This window comes from Glycine soja, chromosome 3, assembly GCF_004193775.1.
Source record: "Glycine soja cultivar W05 chromosome 3, ASM419377v2, whole genome shotgun sequence".
NCBI lineage: Eukaryota > Viridiplantae > Streptophyta > Magnoliopsida > Fabales > Fabaceae > Glycine > Glycine soja.
The window spans coordinates 46165533-46182371 of record NC_041004.1 but is presented as its reverse complement, the minus strand read 5'-3'; the positions used below and the strand labels follow the sequence as shown (position 1 = coordinate 46182371).

Below are 16839 nucleotides of genomic sequence, written 5' to 3'. Positions count from 1 at the left end.
ACTATTAATAAAGATTTTATTTGATATATACATTTCTTATTTTTAAATTATCTTTTAATATATAACTGTTTTTATTATTTTTATAAACCTTCAAAATGTAATTGCAATCACTATTTTTTTCCATTGCTCTTTCTTTTTTATTTTAATTTTAAAAATACGGATGAATGTTTCTCTTTCAACCAGTAAATATAACGATAGTGTGAAACTGCCAATCATGTGGCAAAAGGGAAAATATTAAAAAAAATGGTAAAATATTATCAACATGAATTGCTGGTGAATCCTTTAAAAAACAACCTAGTAACGATTTTAATATTAAAAAAATTACCCTCGATTATATATAAAAACAAGTATTTATATTTTAATGTTGATTTGTTGATCAGTTCTTGGAACATCGCCACAAATTAATAGAACTTGTCTTTTCTTTTTTTAAAAAGTGATCAACTAATAAAATAACAATTTCATCAAGACATATGTCCAACAAAAGGGCCAAAGGGGTAGATTTTTGTTTAAAAATATTTTGGATGTTGAGTTTTTAATCTCAAAACATTTTGAAACGCTAGTTCTAGTTCCTACAATTCATTACGGGCTGAACCACACAGACCCAAACGAAACCCAACAGAAGAGAAGCCCAGTCCTAGCAATATAAGTGTAATGAATAATAAAGAGAAATTCATGACCAAAATTAGAAGATAATTAAAAAAAAAAAACTAGATATGCGTACCTTATCCAAGTTGAATTGTGATCCATGGGCATATACTATGGTTGTCCTTCTTCTCCTCCACACACCGTGAGGGCTGGCTGGTCAGAAATGAGAATGGCTTCAGCATTGTCCCTGCATCTCTCAACCCCTTTCTCCCAACTCCACCCTAGTCTCAAACCTAAAAAACTCCATGATTTCCCCACTCTCTCCCTCTCCAAACCTCGAAAACTCAGCGTGAACTCCGTGGACATCTCCAAAGAAGACACGCCCGTGAAACCCGAATCGGAGCTGGAGAACTTGGGGCCGCGGCGGCTGGAGGAGAAGTTCGCGGTTCTGAACACTGGAATCTACGAGTGCCGCTCCTGCGGCTATAAATACGACGAGGCAGTGGGCGACCCTTCCTATCCCTTACCGCCCGGCTATCAGTTCGAGAAGCTTCCGGATGATTGGCGCTGCCCCACTTGTGGGGCCGCCCAGAGTTTCTTCCAGAGCAAGAGCGTTCAGATCGCTGGGTTTGCTCAGAACCAGCAATATGGGCTTGGTGGCAATTCTCTCACTTCGGGTCAGAAGACTATTCTTATATACGGCACTTTGTTGCTCTTCTTTGCGCTCTTTTTGAGTGGCTACTTCCTCCAATAGTCTGTTTCTAACTATTCATCCTATTAGGTAACCTATTCTATTCTATGTATCTGCAAGTTCTACTTTCAATGCTTTATTTGTTGCTATGTATCTACGTAGTCACTAGTCATCCCAAGAAACCTGGAAGGTGCCTCTGGTTGTTGAAAGTGGAAACTAGGCTAGCCGAAGCTTTTCTTGCTTTGCTAAATCATGGATGAGTTATACAAATCTTAATATTTCTTATCTCTCTCTCTCTCTCTCTCTTTTTTTTTCCTATGTTTTTCTTACCTTTACTGTTATCTTTTTGTATCTCTTGTGATTGTAAAAATATTGGTGGAATTTGTTGAATAAAAAGCAATTTCTCGTTATAGATTATCCCTACAATGTTGTCTCCATTGAGATTTGAGAGTAAAATGTTCAATTATGCAATTTTTTTAATTATAAAAGAAGAGCATTTTCATATCAGTTTTTGTATCAATTTTTATAATTAAGTTTGTGTTAATTATTAGTAATTCTTAGATGGTGGTGCAAGCTTAGGAGTCACGTCTCACTAGGGTCTCCCATTTCCCATTCCAAGTTATTTTCTTATCACTTTTCATTACTTTTTTATTTTTTTATTTCATTTTGTTTCTTTATTATATAAAAAATTATTGCATAGTTACAATTTCTCAAAAACACTAGCTAAAGAGGATCACTTGTAGCCAGTATTTGCAGGGTTATGATATATCAAGAAAGCTATATATTTTTTCGGTAAATTAATGTCATCTACTTTAGTAATATTTAACTCATCTTTAAATCCATAAATCATATCAATTTTCTGTGAATCATATTCAATTTAATAATTCGATACAATTATCAATTGTCTTCAATAATTCTTCTATATAACATTTATCTCATTATATAAGGCCACTAGAAAGGACTAGCATATTCTTTTTATGCTTCCTAGTCCACATCACAATCAGGGAAAGGTTATTAGAATAATAAAATCTCAGATAAGTTTAAATAATTTTGTTAAAATCAATCTTAAGAATTGATTTTAAATATTTAAAATAACAATTTTTATAAACAATAAGATAAACATTTTTAGTGTTTTTTAAGACATCTCTCAACTCCAAATAATACTTGAAATCAGCCTTAAAAATTACCAATGAACAATATTTAAGTAAAAAAAATACAGCTTGGTGTGGCAAAATTTATTAAAAAATTTGAAGGATTATACACATCAAATTAGAAAAGAGAAATATGAGGTTTGAATAAAAAATTAACATTCAGGGTTAAGTTTGGAAATGAAAAACAAATGAAACAAAACGTCTTTTTTACTACAAAATTAAGATTGTCCATTCAAGTCCAATATGGTACATATGATAATACAAGTGTCACTGAGCGCAGCGGGATTTTATACATGCTATACCCTACTCATGCCGCGGACAGCAAAATCAACAATTACAAGTTTTTACGATATTTTATGAGTTTGTTTAGAACTTGAAAAGCAATAATATTGTGAATATATAATATATAGCTCTCCCACGTTTCCAATTGGTATAGCCTGGACAACTAACTATCAAGGAAGTGCCCATGTCTAGTGAAGGCAGATCGTGATTCTTAGCAGCACCTTCACTACAGATTAGTGTCATCCATAGCTTCAATAAGCATTTGTCAGCCTATTGCCTTACGGTATCACACAATTGTTGCCCCCTCATACTCCATTGTAGAACTTGGATGGGCTCCGATTTGAGAAACAGCCCGAGGAATGGAAGAGGGCACTTCGTCACAAGGCGAATAAAATCCACAACAGTCATCATTGATTCCCGTACTCTGGCATATCTTGGGGTTGACGAGTTTTAACTTGGTACACCTTCATGTTCTGCTTATCATAAGTTCCCCCCAATGCAGTTTCTTGATGCCCAGCATATATTCCATTCGTATCCGGTACTCTAGTAATCCAATTTGGAGGTGGTATAGGAGGACCCATGTTCTGCACAAATTGGTGTTGTCCATTAGTTGTTGACCCTGAATTGGGAGGCCTCGATAACGTCACTGCAGGTGTCCTTGGCAAAGGCACTGCATATGGCCTAGCTCTTGCACCTTCCTCCATTGCCATGGTATAAAACCCAGTTGTCCCGTTGTAGTATTGATCATGATGATATGACCTATCCTGTATCCTAAAATTCTGTTTGTCATTATGTCCACCATTAGATGAGACTGGATATCTAGGCCTAGTTATTATCCCCTGGTGATTGTAATGTTGTCCGTAATAACCGCTTGTGTCCTCACCATAATATTTCCCAGATCCAGAAGGTCCAGCTGATCTGAGCCGGTTCATTGCATGATGGCCTGGAAACTGCTCCGGTGATCCATACGGCATGTTATTTGATTTAATATTAAGGGAGTTCTTGACAAGACGATGTGCTGCTTCTCCCAGTTGAGGGCCAGCCATTGCTCCATGTACTTGTTGTCTGTCACATGCATCACACAAGAAAGGTAAGAGCTCTTTTAAAGTATATGTCTTATCACTCACATAAATACCAGATTCCATGCATAAAAAACTTCATGTGCTAAATTTGAAAGACATTGAGAACTTATCAACCCACTCAACATGGAATTCTCTACATTCACCACAGGACAATTACTTAATATTGACAATTTCCTCAAAAAAAATTTGTCCACATAAGGTGGTGAGTAATAACAGTACCACTACCACATTGAACATTAAATTTAAACAGTTGTGGATTGTATACCAGACAGAAAGAACATGAAAATTATACTACACCAATATAGCAACCTCAGGAATAGATTCTCACCTTTCCCTGCCTTGTCGCCGACCGCTATTGTCTTCGTGCCATAACACAGGAAAAGGTTTAATGTCAATGGCTTTTAATATCTGCAAACATAACCAATGTCAAAAGTAAATGAGATCTATCCATAGAAGAAAACAAGGAGTATAATTTTTCTTTGAAAAAACTAAAACGAAAGTATAATATTTGATTAAATGAATAAAGTCATGGCAACTATCTGAGCTATGTTATTGACGCGAGAATCTGATTCTAAACATAAATAAATGGGGTTAAGTAAATTTTTCATCCCTGAAAAATTAGCCAATTTTCATTTTTGGTCCCTAAAAAAATATATTAGATCATTGATTTCATGGAAATGCAAGTTTGTAGTCCATGCTGGTAGTTGTATTCTGTTAAGTGATGATGTGGCATATCAGGTTATGCCATGTGGCAATGATCTCACCACTTAATGGATCAAAACTATCGGGATGGGCTTAAACACATGTTAGGGTGTGCTTAGGTAAAGCTTAATTAGGTGTTTGTTTAATAAGCTCCTATCACATAAAAGCTTATGCCATAAATTTGCCCATGAAACTTATGGGAATAAGCTAAAAAGAGCTTATTTTGATAAGCTAGACTAAAAAGCTTATTGAAATAAGCTAAAAAGAATTTACGGGAGTCAAGCTATTTTCATGGTCTAAATCAACTCCACATTAACTCTTTCAAATGCCCCCCTTAAGCCTAAACAAATGAATCATGAAGCTCCTTCTACAGGATGTATCCATTGATAATGTCAAATGCTAAGAGAAGTCTATACCAACCTTTTTTGGCATTAGTACACCATCCGGAGGTTTTGGAATATGTCTATGTTTACGAGGATTGAGATAAGTAATATTTCTGAAATTTGAAACACTCAACATGAGTTCATTCAATGATTTTAAAATATTAGGCAAGTCTAAAGAACAAAACTTACAAAACTTGATTAAACTCAATGTCTTGCAATCCCTTGATGGGAGAAGATACAGTGGTTCTGAGCACATTCCTTTCGTACAACCAGAGATATCCATTCATACCATCACTGCTAACAAAGAAAAGAAGGCACACATGACTGATGACAATTACCAAACATATTTATGATAACGACTGGTGACCATTACCAAACATATTCACTAACCTAGCTCTTGGGTCAATTGGTAGAGCAGGTCTTTCATGTAGAGGCAATTGACAAGAATATTGATGATATGATAAGATATGTGGAGCCAAATTATGCGCACTGCTGACATAAAGCAAATCAAGCATCTTGCTATTTCGGAGCTGTTCTTCCTCCTGCACATAACAAATGTGAATGAAATTGAGCACCCAGATGCAAAAATATTATTCAAATTAACTGCTGTAAACTTCTAGTGGACTAAAAATATTTCCAGCTCAAACCAAAATAAAAATAAAAATTCCAGCAATTGCACAGCAAAGAGTTGGGGATAATTGTGCAAAAAGAAACAGCATTAACAGAGGGGTATCACTCAACAGATCTATTCAACAACTTCTATTTTGATAAACCATAGCAGTAAACTTCTTTGACAAATTATTCTTTGATGCAATTTGAAGGCCAACAATTTTGGACCACTAATCTTATATAGTTAGTCACCAGTGTAATAGACCAGAACTAAATATCGTAAAAACCAACACCCCTCCCCCAGAAAAGTAAAAATAAGAAACATTTCCAGACCGTTAATGTGGCTTCAAGCTTGCTTGTGGCAGAAAGCAATTTCTTCTCATCAATGAATGGCAACTTGGCAACACCCTGAAAGATTTCCAACAGTAACCTTAATCCCCCTTCATTATAAAGTGTTAATAAAACATTAAAACACACACACAAACCACAATACAAAAACTATATTACCTGCCATGCAAATCGTTTTCCATTCATATCAATCTCAAAATCTGTCAAAAAGTGATACAAGTAATTCTAGAAACTCTATAAGATATAGCAAAATATGTCAATAACAGACAAGTGATCTCACCAGCAGGGTAGAATTGAAGAATAGGTGATGAAGGATCAATCATCAAATCCCTATATTTTTCAGGAAGTGCACTTGAACTGTAACAAGAACTTAACCAGCATCAGCACAGGATGCATGATATAATAGATCTGAGGACAGGAGAGATGAAAAAACCTTGAAGCAGGTAGGGTCCCCATTAGCTGATCAAATGGTTTAAATGGTTCTCCCAAAAAAAAAGTTATCTCCAGATCAGCTAGATCTTTAAGATCAGAAGCAAAAGGAGCATAATGGTATGGGTAGTACCTGAATGAACAAACAATAATGAAAAAATTGAATAGTCATAAGTGATAGACTCCACCAAAATGAAGAATAGTCTCAGAATTTTATGTCAATCATCTTAAAGCCACTCAAACATCAAAGCCTGTATCCCAGCCCTCAAGGCATCCAGTCCATATTATATCTTGTTACACTCCTTATAAAATCATGATTAGAAGTTCCTGCTTGCAACCATCTTTGGAATAATAACAGAATTTAATGAAAGCTCAATATTCAAAGAGAATATGAAGGCACAGGAGAAACTTGCTAAAAGAACATATGTGGAGCAAGATAATCTTGAAAGAAAATAATCAACCCTTTATATTTTATTTGTCTTATCACCCTTCATGCAAAGTATCATAAATTTTTTGGATCATCATACCACAATGTGGAGAAGGAACACAAGAAAGTGTTATTCACAAATGAGGAATAACTGTCATACTCAAGCGACAAAATGATGAAAAGTCACTTGTACCCATTCTACTATGAAAAGCCACTTGTACCCATTGCTTTTGGCACACTATAATTGAATGTTTAGTTAACCGACAAAACTTTACTAATCCCGTTGTTGGAAATAATGTTATTTAATTACTTAGGAAATTGTATGTTCATGTATCGCATGATAAAATGCATTTAGAACCCAAGGGTATTAGTGTCTAGGAAGTTGCACTTAATTAATAGTAGCCTAGGAAATACTCTCCACTAAGTCTATTAAGAAACTATATTATGGATGATATGCAGAACCTATGTACTACACAATCTACTAAATAAGTTGTTTCATTCTAAGTTCTCTTTTTTTCTCTAAAGTCTCCTCTCTAAATTCAACAGACATAGTAAATCTATTTTTCAAAACACCCATTGCCCTAGGATATTATCAGGTTAACAATCACATGAAGTCAACTAAGCATCCATAGTTCCAGACAATTGATCCTTTGAGGGACCAAAAGTGGGGATATTTTCACAGCATAAGTTTAAAAGTGCATTTTTCACCTAAACTGGTTACATTATAGTATCATGCATGTAAATTCTTAGAATTTGGGGCTTAAGGCCTAACTCAAACCGCGAGTCATTTATTCTTTCACTGCAGTAAAATTAATCCTCTTTGGTGGGAGTCTCAATCTTGGGTAAATATGGTGGGGGTTTTCCCATATCACCCGGGTCAGCACTTTATTCAGCATGTCCATGGGGTTGTTGAAGGAATGCAGGAAATCAGATGGCTGTGGTGGTGGTTAGCACTGACTTTTTCTATTTGGAAGCATAGGAATAGCATCATCTTCTCTAATGCTACTTTTGACGCTCATAAATTAATGGAAGATGCAGTGTTTCTTATGTGGACATGGCTAAGATGCTTGGAAAAAGACTTCTCTTTGCATTTCAATCAGTGGTCCTCAAACCTCAAAGCTGCATTTCTTAGGACACCAGCATAGGAATATAGTCTAGTTTCTTGCTCAATTATTGTACTGTGGGTTTTTCAGTTTGTGTTTTGTATTTCTGTATCCTAACTTCGTATGACATGTCCCTATAGCTGTATTATTTAGTACCTCTGGTACTATTTTATAATATATTATTTTTGCTGAGCAAAAAAAAAAAGGCGTAACTCAAACCCCACAAAAATGGCTTGTAAGATGACAATTACCCAAGCCTATATATATAAGCTATATTTAATTATATATCTAGTCAACATGGAACTAAACACCACCTTGAGGCTGCAATTAAGGCAGGCTAAGGGTGGCCACAACTAAGGCAACTTCCAACATAAATGTACCAGCTTATCAATCCAGTAACAGAAAATAGCAGGAATGGGTTCAAATGTAATCTATTAACTAGTAAAAGCACGACAAACCATTGCCATGAGCAGACACCCTGGTAGTAGTACCGACAAACCCAACAAAGGCCTTCTACATATTTTAAGACCTACAAGGAAAACCAAGACTATCAGCTATCTTCTAATGCAATATATATGAATATGAAAGCCATAGATTATTGAAGTTGGCTACAATAGTCATCCACAAGAAGGAAAAAACAAATAAAATCCAACAAACCACCTATCAATTCGTGAGCCAAACATAACATAAATTTTCAACCAGTGTGAGGTCTTTATTCTCTCATGAGCATAACAGATTGAGGAACTATACGAGCACACTCCCTCTTGTGTAACAGTCAGATAGTAAGATCAAGAGTTCAAGACAGACTAACAGCATGTGTCTAACATCATTTAAAAAGAAAAGGGTTCTTTGGTTTGAGAAAATTGTTTTCTGCTTTCACTTTTAATTACAAAAATGTCACCTTTTTGTACAATGTTTCCTGTTTTAAAAAGTTTATATAAGAAATAGTGAAAAAAAAACTTTTGAAAACAGGAAACCATGTGAAAATAAGGCAACATTCTTGTAATTGAAAGTGAAAATAGAAAACATTTTCACAAAGTAAACAGGCCCTGTATACAATCATTTTCACTGATAATACGACACTTGACTTTTAGTATTGAAAAACTTAGCAATGAATTTGTACTTTTGAAATTGTTTCCATTTTAAGCCATGAATGTGTATAGAAAGGAAGGTGACAGTAAACAATTCCAAGAATACTGACAGGACATACTGTATCTTTCTTGATTTTTTCAATCTTCTCCAGATCCAATGCACCAAATTTTTCAGCATAATACCTTTCCTTGTATCCAGGCTCTCCTAACTTAACCTGAAAAAATCACAAACAATATGTAGTTTATAAATTTTCTCACTATTGGATTTCATGTGGTCTGACATTGGCCAAGTGTCCCTATTCAGGGATCACTCTTACATGAATTGTATCTAACCAAAAAAATTATGAATCCTTCTAACCCAGGATCTTTTAGCTACTTTCAACTGACAAAAGGAACATTTAATTTTAGAAAGACAAATTCTAGTTGGGAAAGTAAGAGTTATCATCAGTTGTTCCCACTAAAAGAAAACACATGAGAAAAGTAAAAGTGTAACCAAGTTGTTTCAGAAGAGAGACAAAGAAAACATTTTCTTCATGCATCCAAACAGTTAAATTAGGGAGCAATTAACTTCAAATTGATATCAACAGACACACACTGACACAAACTCTTTTTGTGTAGGCAGATGATGAAGTTGGTTCCGGCACCAGCACTGCCCATGCAGTTCATGTTTTATATAACAATGGGGGATAAAACAGAAGTACAAGTATAAACCCTTCAACATGGCTACTAAAAATTATCTGATTGCCCCATAACTGGTTAGCCATAAATGCAACAAGGCAAACTATAAGTAACATCAAGAGCTCTGCGGCCTTACTTCCAAAGGTAGCCAAAACAATAGATCCCACCTAGGATCAGACAAGGGAGGTAGAGTTTACCTGTTATATATAAAATTATATAGAATAATATAATATATGTATACATACAAAAATGAAACAAAGAATAGTAACAACAAAATAACACGCACAACTACTATTGAAGTATCTTCTCAAAATACATAACAGACGTAAGTTTTTAAAGTTACTACAAGCTTTACAAGGCTTCCTGACAACAATTTTAATATGAGAAAAACTGAAATTAAGTGGCAGGAAGTGGGAACCGCATCACTGATCACCCACAGACCAGCAGAGCACAAAAACTCACAGACATGCTGCCCTCAATGTATGTTTGGGAAGCCACTAGAATTACTATGGTTTAGGGTCCAATAAAATTAAGCAGAAAATACTAAATTCAAGCGAAATGATTAAAACATTTGGGCAAAAAATCTTGTTACCAAACCTTGTCCAAAACTGATGCCCGTGGTTCTCCAGGCATCTCTCCTCTTGCCCTAGCTTTCATCTCTTCATTAATTTCTGTAGCCTGAAAAACAATCAAATCACAAGTATTGCATATCAGGAAATAAAGTTTAAAACTATATTAAAGAAATATATAGCTCAATCATATCAGTTCATGAAACTAATTAGACGGACTTGTGAATGACATCTCCCGGATGTAAAGTCTAATGTCACAATACATCCACATCAGAATTTGTTTCAGAACAGTGCATATGAGAGAAAAGAAAACAAATGGTAACAAATACAATAGTATCATGTTGGTGTTGGCTTGGGAACTTGCACGTCAGTAACAGGTAACCACCAAAGTTGAGAGTTACGTATTAGAGGGAGACACTATACTTAAACCCTAGTACAGTGGAACAAGGATTAAGGAATTGTCCTCTGGAACTTCATTGGATAAAGATCCTCGATAATTCTGTACATGCTGACCAAAATTTGCCTAACCACTGAAGTCTACTTACAAGTCATTTCCTTTATTCACCGGAACATTAGAGGAGAACTCCACTCCCAAATTAAGTATGATACAGCCATATCAAATTCATGCCTCAGCTACAGTTTATACCCCTTTTATAATTATTTAATCTGTGGAGTAGCCAAAGCCAATTTAGTTCCTCCATACATGCTCAATATGACTTTAAATGATACGAAACAGTGTCGTTTCAAGTCTTCTTACAAAATCACTTAATTCCAAAGTTCAAATAGGAAGCACAAATCATGGATGAGGGAATAAAGTTGTGATGCTTCAGTTATAAATTTTCAACAGAAACAATGGGCCAAAATACACAGAATGCAAAACAGAATGGAATGAATTGAAGATTTTTCCACATCAATATTGACAGAAGAACTTTCTTACAATGCATTAAGCAAGATATCCCATCTCTAAATACAGAACCATGAAAATAAGTAGAACTCTGACGATTATTGAATATGATTGGTGCAAAACTCCAGAGGGTTCAGAAGTTGAAGGAATAATGATAATTATTTGTTCCAAAGAGGGATAGTCAAAACACAGAAATCACAATACCTGTTGAATCCGAACTCGTTTCAGAAATATTTGATCTTCATGAACAGCAACAGACTGAATAAAATGTTCTACTCTCTCTAAGAAAACCTAGAGTGTTCAACATATTACAACAGTCATTGAAGAAACAAAATTCCAGATGGGTGACTTGAGAGATGAGACAAGCAAATTGAAGGAAGATGATTGCTAAAAAAGATTCAGTCACATACCAGAACACATCACAGCTTTACAAAAACATACAAAAAGGCACACACACAACTTAATTGAATTTAAGAAAGAAAAAAAAGAAATTTACCTCACCCGCTTCAGTAAGATAACCACCCATGGCGGTGAATTCTTTTCTATAAATATGCATCAATAAATTTACAGCCCCCTGAAACAGTAAAAAGTTTATCATAGAGGACAACATTGACATTTATAACATGGTGCCTCCCAGATGCTTACCTCACGGATCTCTAATGTTGGCATATGTGGAAGAAAGTCATTGCCAACAAAGAAGCATAGAAATACAAAATCATCCACAATGCGTTCAAAGTCAATCTCAAAAGGAGGGTTGGGAATCTCCATTTCATATTGCAAATATTCACGCAGCACCCAGATGTTAAGAAACTGTACATGCAAGGTTTTAGTTTGAAATTAAAAAGTAACAGAAGAAAATGAATATTCAGCCTAACATGCTGGATTCCAATATCCAACCTGATATTTCTTCTTGTGAATTGGGGTATCATCAACTGGATTCCAGTCCTCAGCTTTCTCACCTGGCTTACCACGACATTCAGCTGCAAAATGGCCAACTTGGCCACACTGAAAACACTTCTCCTGTTGTCCAGGGAAAGTGATTACCTGTTCATACATGTAATTAATCATCAGGTCAATCTATTGGGATTAGAATATATTCGTAGACCAGGTGTACTGATCCGTTTTAAATTTAAAAAACTTTTATATGATCCTTTTCTATTTCTTCTATACCATAGAGTTAAAACTAAAAAATATTTGTCATTTTCTCCAAGTTTTCTGACATTTGATTATGTTTCGCCTCTTTCTTGGAGAAAGATGATAAAAAAAATTCCCAATCATGGTCCTTACGGATCGGATCATCCATATAATATATAAAAAGGAACTTCAGATATTTGATATCTTTCTCTTTGAAAATGAACTAAAATCACCATGACTATTCATAAAATAGAACCTAACCTCCCTCAATATTGAGAAATGAACCTCATGTGTGGCTAAGGACAACATAATCAAATCAGCATCCTGAATTAAAGATCACATCAATGTTATCACACCATATAAAAATCAAGGAAAAGATATATAATTAAATACACCAACCTCGGATAAATTGAAAATTTCAAAATCAGACAAAAACTCACCAATCCATACAAACAGTGACGAGTATTTGGATTAAACCCAGGAAGGTTACGCTGTAATCGTATGTAATCCATTATTTTATGTTCTCCCTCACCAGGAACATTTGAATCAGAAAGTATAACCTTCAAAAAATACCAAATGCAGCTCCATAAATAAATATATAGAGACAAAATATTCTGAAAACCAGATATATGTACAATATGGGAACAGAAAATAAACAGGATTACTCCACAAGTAAGGAATATCCAATATTGAATGGATCAAGGGGGCAAAGAATAAATAGGATAAGGTCAACCTTTGTATTCCGCCAGCCAGGGTTGTAGTTCAATCTAGTCTGTATATAATACTGAAGAGCCACTGACAGCACTCCCATAAATGGAGTGCCAGGGGTAATGACATTTGAGTCATAAGTCTCTGGCTTGACTTTAGAAGACAAGAGTTTCATCTCACCCTCAAATTCTTCCCTAAGTCTTTCAATTTCAGCTTCCTACAACATCACATTGTATTCAAACTTTGTAACAGAAATAGCAGGAGATCATTGTAAACAGGAGCATGTTCATATTCTTACAGCCTCAGCTGCGTCTTTCTCAGCTGCATCTTTTGCGGCTCGAAAACGCCGTGAACGTTGCTGATTCATTTTGGCTCTTGGTGCAACACCGTCTTAAGGGGCGAGAAAAGTACATATGGAAAGAAATGGTAGGAATGAGGAAGCGATTCAAAGTTAAATCAAACATACAATAACATAACATTACAGACAAAAAAATTACAGGCTTCCAAAAATTGGATATTTAAAAGTTCTAACTTTCCTTACTGGCTATTCTGTTTTACAAACATTTATCTGAGTCTTTTACTTGAAAATATTTGCACTAAATTTTGAATGTACAACCATACAGGAGTGTGCCAAAAGTTACTAATCATCGAAAAAAAACAGAAGGCATAATGAGAAGTTAGGAACCAAATGGATTTATAACTTAAAGGAGCAGTTGGGCAAATCCTCCACGATGAGAAACTATGACGCACAAATATGATATGTATCTGGTATGGCATTATGACTACTCTTAAAATATATAGGATATGATTCATGCATTTCTCAAATCCAAACAATGAACATGCTTTAGGGACATTACTAAAAACAAAATAGAAATTATAAATCATTGCCATCCTAATTTTCTGCTTATTGCTCACAAAGAGGAATGGTGTCAATCTTATTTCTTCCATGAGCATCATCTACAAGTAAGATAAAGTATTGGGAAATGCTTGGTGTTCCATAGACGAGAGATACAATAACAAGAAAAAGCAACATACCAATTGCAAGATAAAGAAGCTTCCTTGGGCGAACCAATGAAAATATATGGTCAATGTAGTCAAAGATTGATTTGAATACATCTTCGTAGGTAGTAGGTGCTGACTGCATTTTAAAGATTAATCAACAACAAGCACTTAGCAGAATAGAAGTGTAAATTTACAAAAAATCACTTCCTTTTAGACACAAAATAAAGAAATTACAGATCCCAATTGCCACAGTCTAGTCAGCTTTGTATAAGGTTTCACACTACTCACATAATCGTGTATGATGCCATTTCTTCAAAAAGCACCAGGAACTCAGTTTAACAATGCAACAAATTCTAGAACGAGTTTTCGACAACCAATTCAGGAACATACGATCTCAATATATCTAAATCCAATAAAGAAATCCATACAAATACTCGAAATGAGAAGTTGAAGCAGAAATATCAGAAGTTCACTGTCATTATTTTCTGCTCTCTTTACTTATTTCTATTAGATTGTACATAATGGCTTTTTTCTCAAACAACGAAGAAAATGTTGATACTATTAACAGAATAATAGGTTAACCGGTTGCAATATTCTGAGTCACGAGAAAAAAGTGAATAGAATGAAAGTGAGGTGAAGCGAAGCATATGGTTACCTTGCCATCAGGGTGAAAACAGGGGTGAATGATGCCGTTCATGTCCAAGTACAAGTTGTCGAACTCCATGCCATTTGGATTAGGTTTAGACACATCAACGGCGCCGGAGCCGACAGATGGCTCCTCCTCCACGACGTCGGCGATCGAGAGTGGGTACCGATCCGCGAGCCACCGGTAGAACGCTGGAACTCCCATGTTTCCGGCTCGGTTCGGTCCGGTTCGGAAACGAGGAGAAAGAGTGGGAAAAAATAAAACAAAAATAAAAAAGAGATGGAGAGGAGATCTGTGTTGCCGTTTAATGTACGGGCGGCTGCGGTGGCCGCCTTATTTCATGAGACCATAATGCCCCGTTTAAGTGCGCCCTCGCCGAACCGGTACTAAACATCAGCTCGGTTTTTTTTTTCTGGTTCGGTTTTTATAGTAAATCGATTCAAAATCAAATCCTAAACTCTCTTATTTGTATTTTTTTTGAAAAAGACAAAATGATATTTTTGGTCTTTTATCTTTTTAAATGATTCAAAATATTAATGAAAATAATTTTTAATTATACTTTACTTATCTTCAGACTAACTTCTAGATTAATTTAAATTTCTTTCTCCTGATAAACAAAAAGGTTGAAATAAAAAAATGATTTAAAATAGTTTTTGTTAGTTTAAAGTTAACATCGTTAATTCGTATTTAGATACTGGCAACTTTTAACTGTCATGAAACACATAAGGGTGATATTGGATACACAGACCTAGATTTACAAACCCCAACTTTGAATAAATCGTTAGTTGTGGCTTCTCACAAGCTATTATGATACATGTTCATTCTAATGTAACGTCAAAGTCTTTTTCACATGTAGAAAGGGAAGAATTTGCCACTACAGGGATCAAAAATGCCAAAGGCATAAGAAGTGGATGTGGAAGAAGGAGATTTGAGAATGTTCTAGAAAAAAAAGTTTCTTTGTTGATGGAGGCGACTCGATGCATAACACTCAAGTGAAGTATATTATTTAATTTGTCTCTCTGGGTCAAAGTGAGGGTCATTTATCATAGTCTACTGCGCGTATCATCTCCAATATTCATAGGTCAAGACATTATGGTGTACCAAAATTTGACACCATATCCCGAAAATCTCGCTATGCGATTATGTATATGACAACCTTATAATGTGCTTAATCCTCTAAAGATAATTGGATTAGATACAAATCCGTTAAACATAATTAGATCAACTCAAGGTCCGATTTGGTGGGAGATATATTATAAGGGTTGGATTACAATCCGACTTGAAAAGGGTACATAACCCTCAAGTTTCAAGCATGAAATGCATGAAGACTAAATCATAAGGATCGAATTAATCCAACCTAGAGACATAACCCTAGAACCTCAAGCATAAAGTATATAAAGACTAAGTTATAATAATTGAATTACAGTCCAACCCACACGATATAGAAACAATAATATTTTGTAGAGGTTAAAAAAAGACAAAATCAAAGTAATATTAATGGTGCTAACTTTAAATTGACGGAAGAATTATTTTAAATGATTTTTAAAAAAAATAAAGGACCAAAATATATATTTTTTAAAAATAAAAGACAGATATTTTTTTAGTACTCAAACTTTCAGTCAAAATTAGTTTTAATTTTTGTATATATTTATTAATTTAATTAACTAATTTTTAAAAATATATGAATTTAGTCTCTTTTTTAACTTTGTAACCGTAAAAAAATTTGTCATGTTAAAATTAAAGAGACATTAAATTCACATATTTTTTAAAGTTACGAGGATTAAATTCATGAATTTAAAAATATAAAGATGAAAATTATGTTTGAGCCGAAAGATTGAATACCAAAAATATACATTCTTCCTTTATTTTTTACAGACCACATATAGTCATTTTATTGGGCAAACCTATTATCTTATACGTATCTATCTACTCGTAAGAAAATCTTATATGTATCTATATAACTATATATAATATATAGTTATCCTTTTAATTAAATATTTTTAATGTTTTTTTTATGTACATTCCACATGTTAGTTTTATCCTATGCACTCTTTGACTTTTTATTTTTTAATGAAAGCATTTTTAAATTTTAGTCTTAAATATTGGTGTTTTAAATTTTCTCAAATGAGAATGTTTTTATAAGTTATTCTCATTCTTATTGGATTACATATCTTATACGTTGAGCATTTATTTTATTTTAAATTTTTTATTCTTTACAAATATACTTTTTAATTCTTATTTCAAATTTAAGTTAATTTAACAATTAGTTTAAAAAATCATTTCTTAGTCATCTCAAATCACTTTCTTTTTATCTT

General features: G+C 34.3%; 2 protein-coding genes across 3 annotated transcripts; one reads left to right on the top strand and one right to left on the bottom strand.

Annotated features, from left to right (window-relative positions):
* Positions 1-694: 694 nt before the first annotated feature.
* Positions 695-1693, top strand: LOC114407678 (rubredoxin-like). Its single transcript, XM_028370867.1, has one exon. It carries the CDS (start codon positions 746-748, stop codon positions 1337-1339), a length of 594 nt encoding a protein of 197 aa, XP_028226668.1. The 5' UTR covers positions 695-745; the 3' UTR covers positions 1340-1693.
* A 923-nt stretch (positions 1694-2616) lies between these two features.
* LOC114407677 (5'-3' exoribonuclease 4-like) lies at positions 2617-14904 on the bottom strand. Of its 2 annotated transcripts, XM_028370865.1 has the most exons (22): positions 14534-14904; positions 13912-14014; positions 13175-13266; positions 12902-13093; positions 12609-12728; positions 12430-12492; positions 11932-12078; positions 11680-11844; positions 11531-11608; positions 11239-11325; positions 10159-10239; positions 9003-9098; positions 8251-8321; positions 6267-6395; positions 6114-6190; positions 5993-6033; positions 5819-5893; positions 5267-5418; positions 5066-5170; positions 4914-4989; positions 4120-4199; positions 2617-3774 (listed from the first exon to the last, which is right to left on the bottom strand). In XM_028370865.1, the coding sequence occupies exons 1-22, from the start codon at positions 14726-14728 to the stop codon at positions 3117-3119; spliced, it is 2883 nt and encodes a 960-aa protein (XP_028226666.1). In that variant the 5' UTR covers positions 14729-14904; the 3' UTR covers positions 2617-3116. The 2 variants fall into 2 exon arrangements, with proteins under 2 accessions (XP_028226666.1, XP_028226667.1); XM_028370866.1 differs by lacking the exon at positions 11239-11325.
* Positions 14905-16839: the final 1935 nt, after the last annotated feature.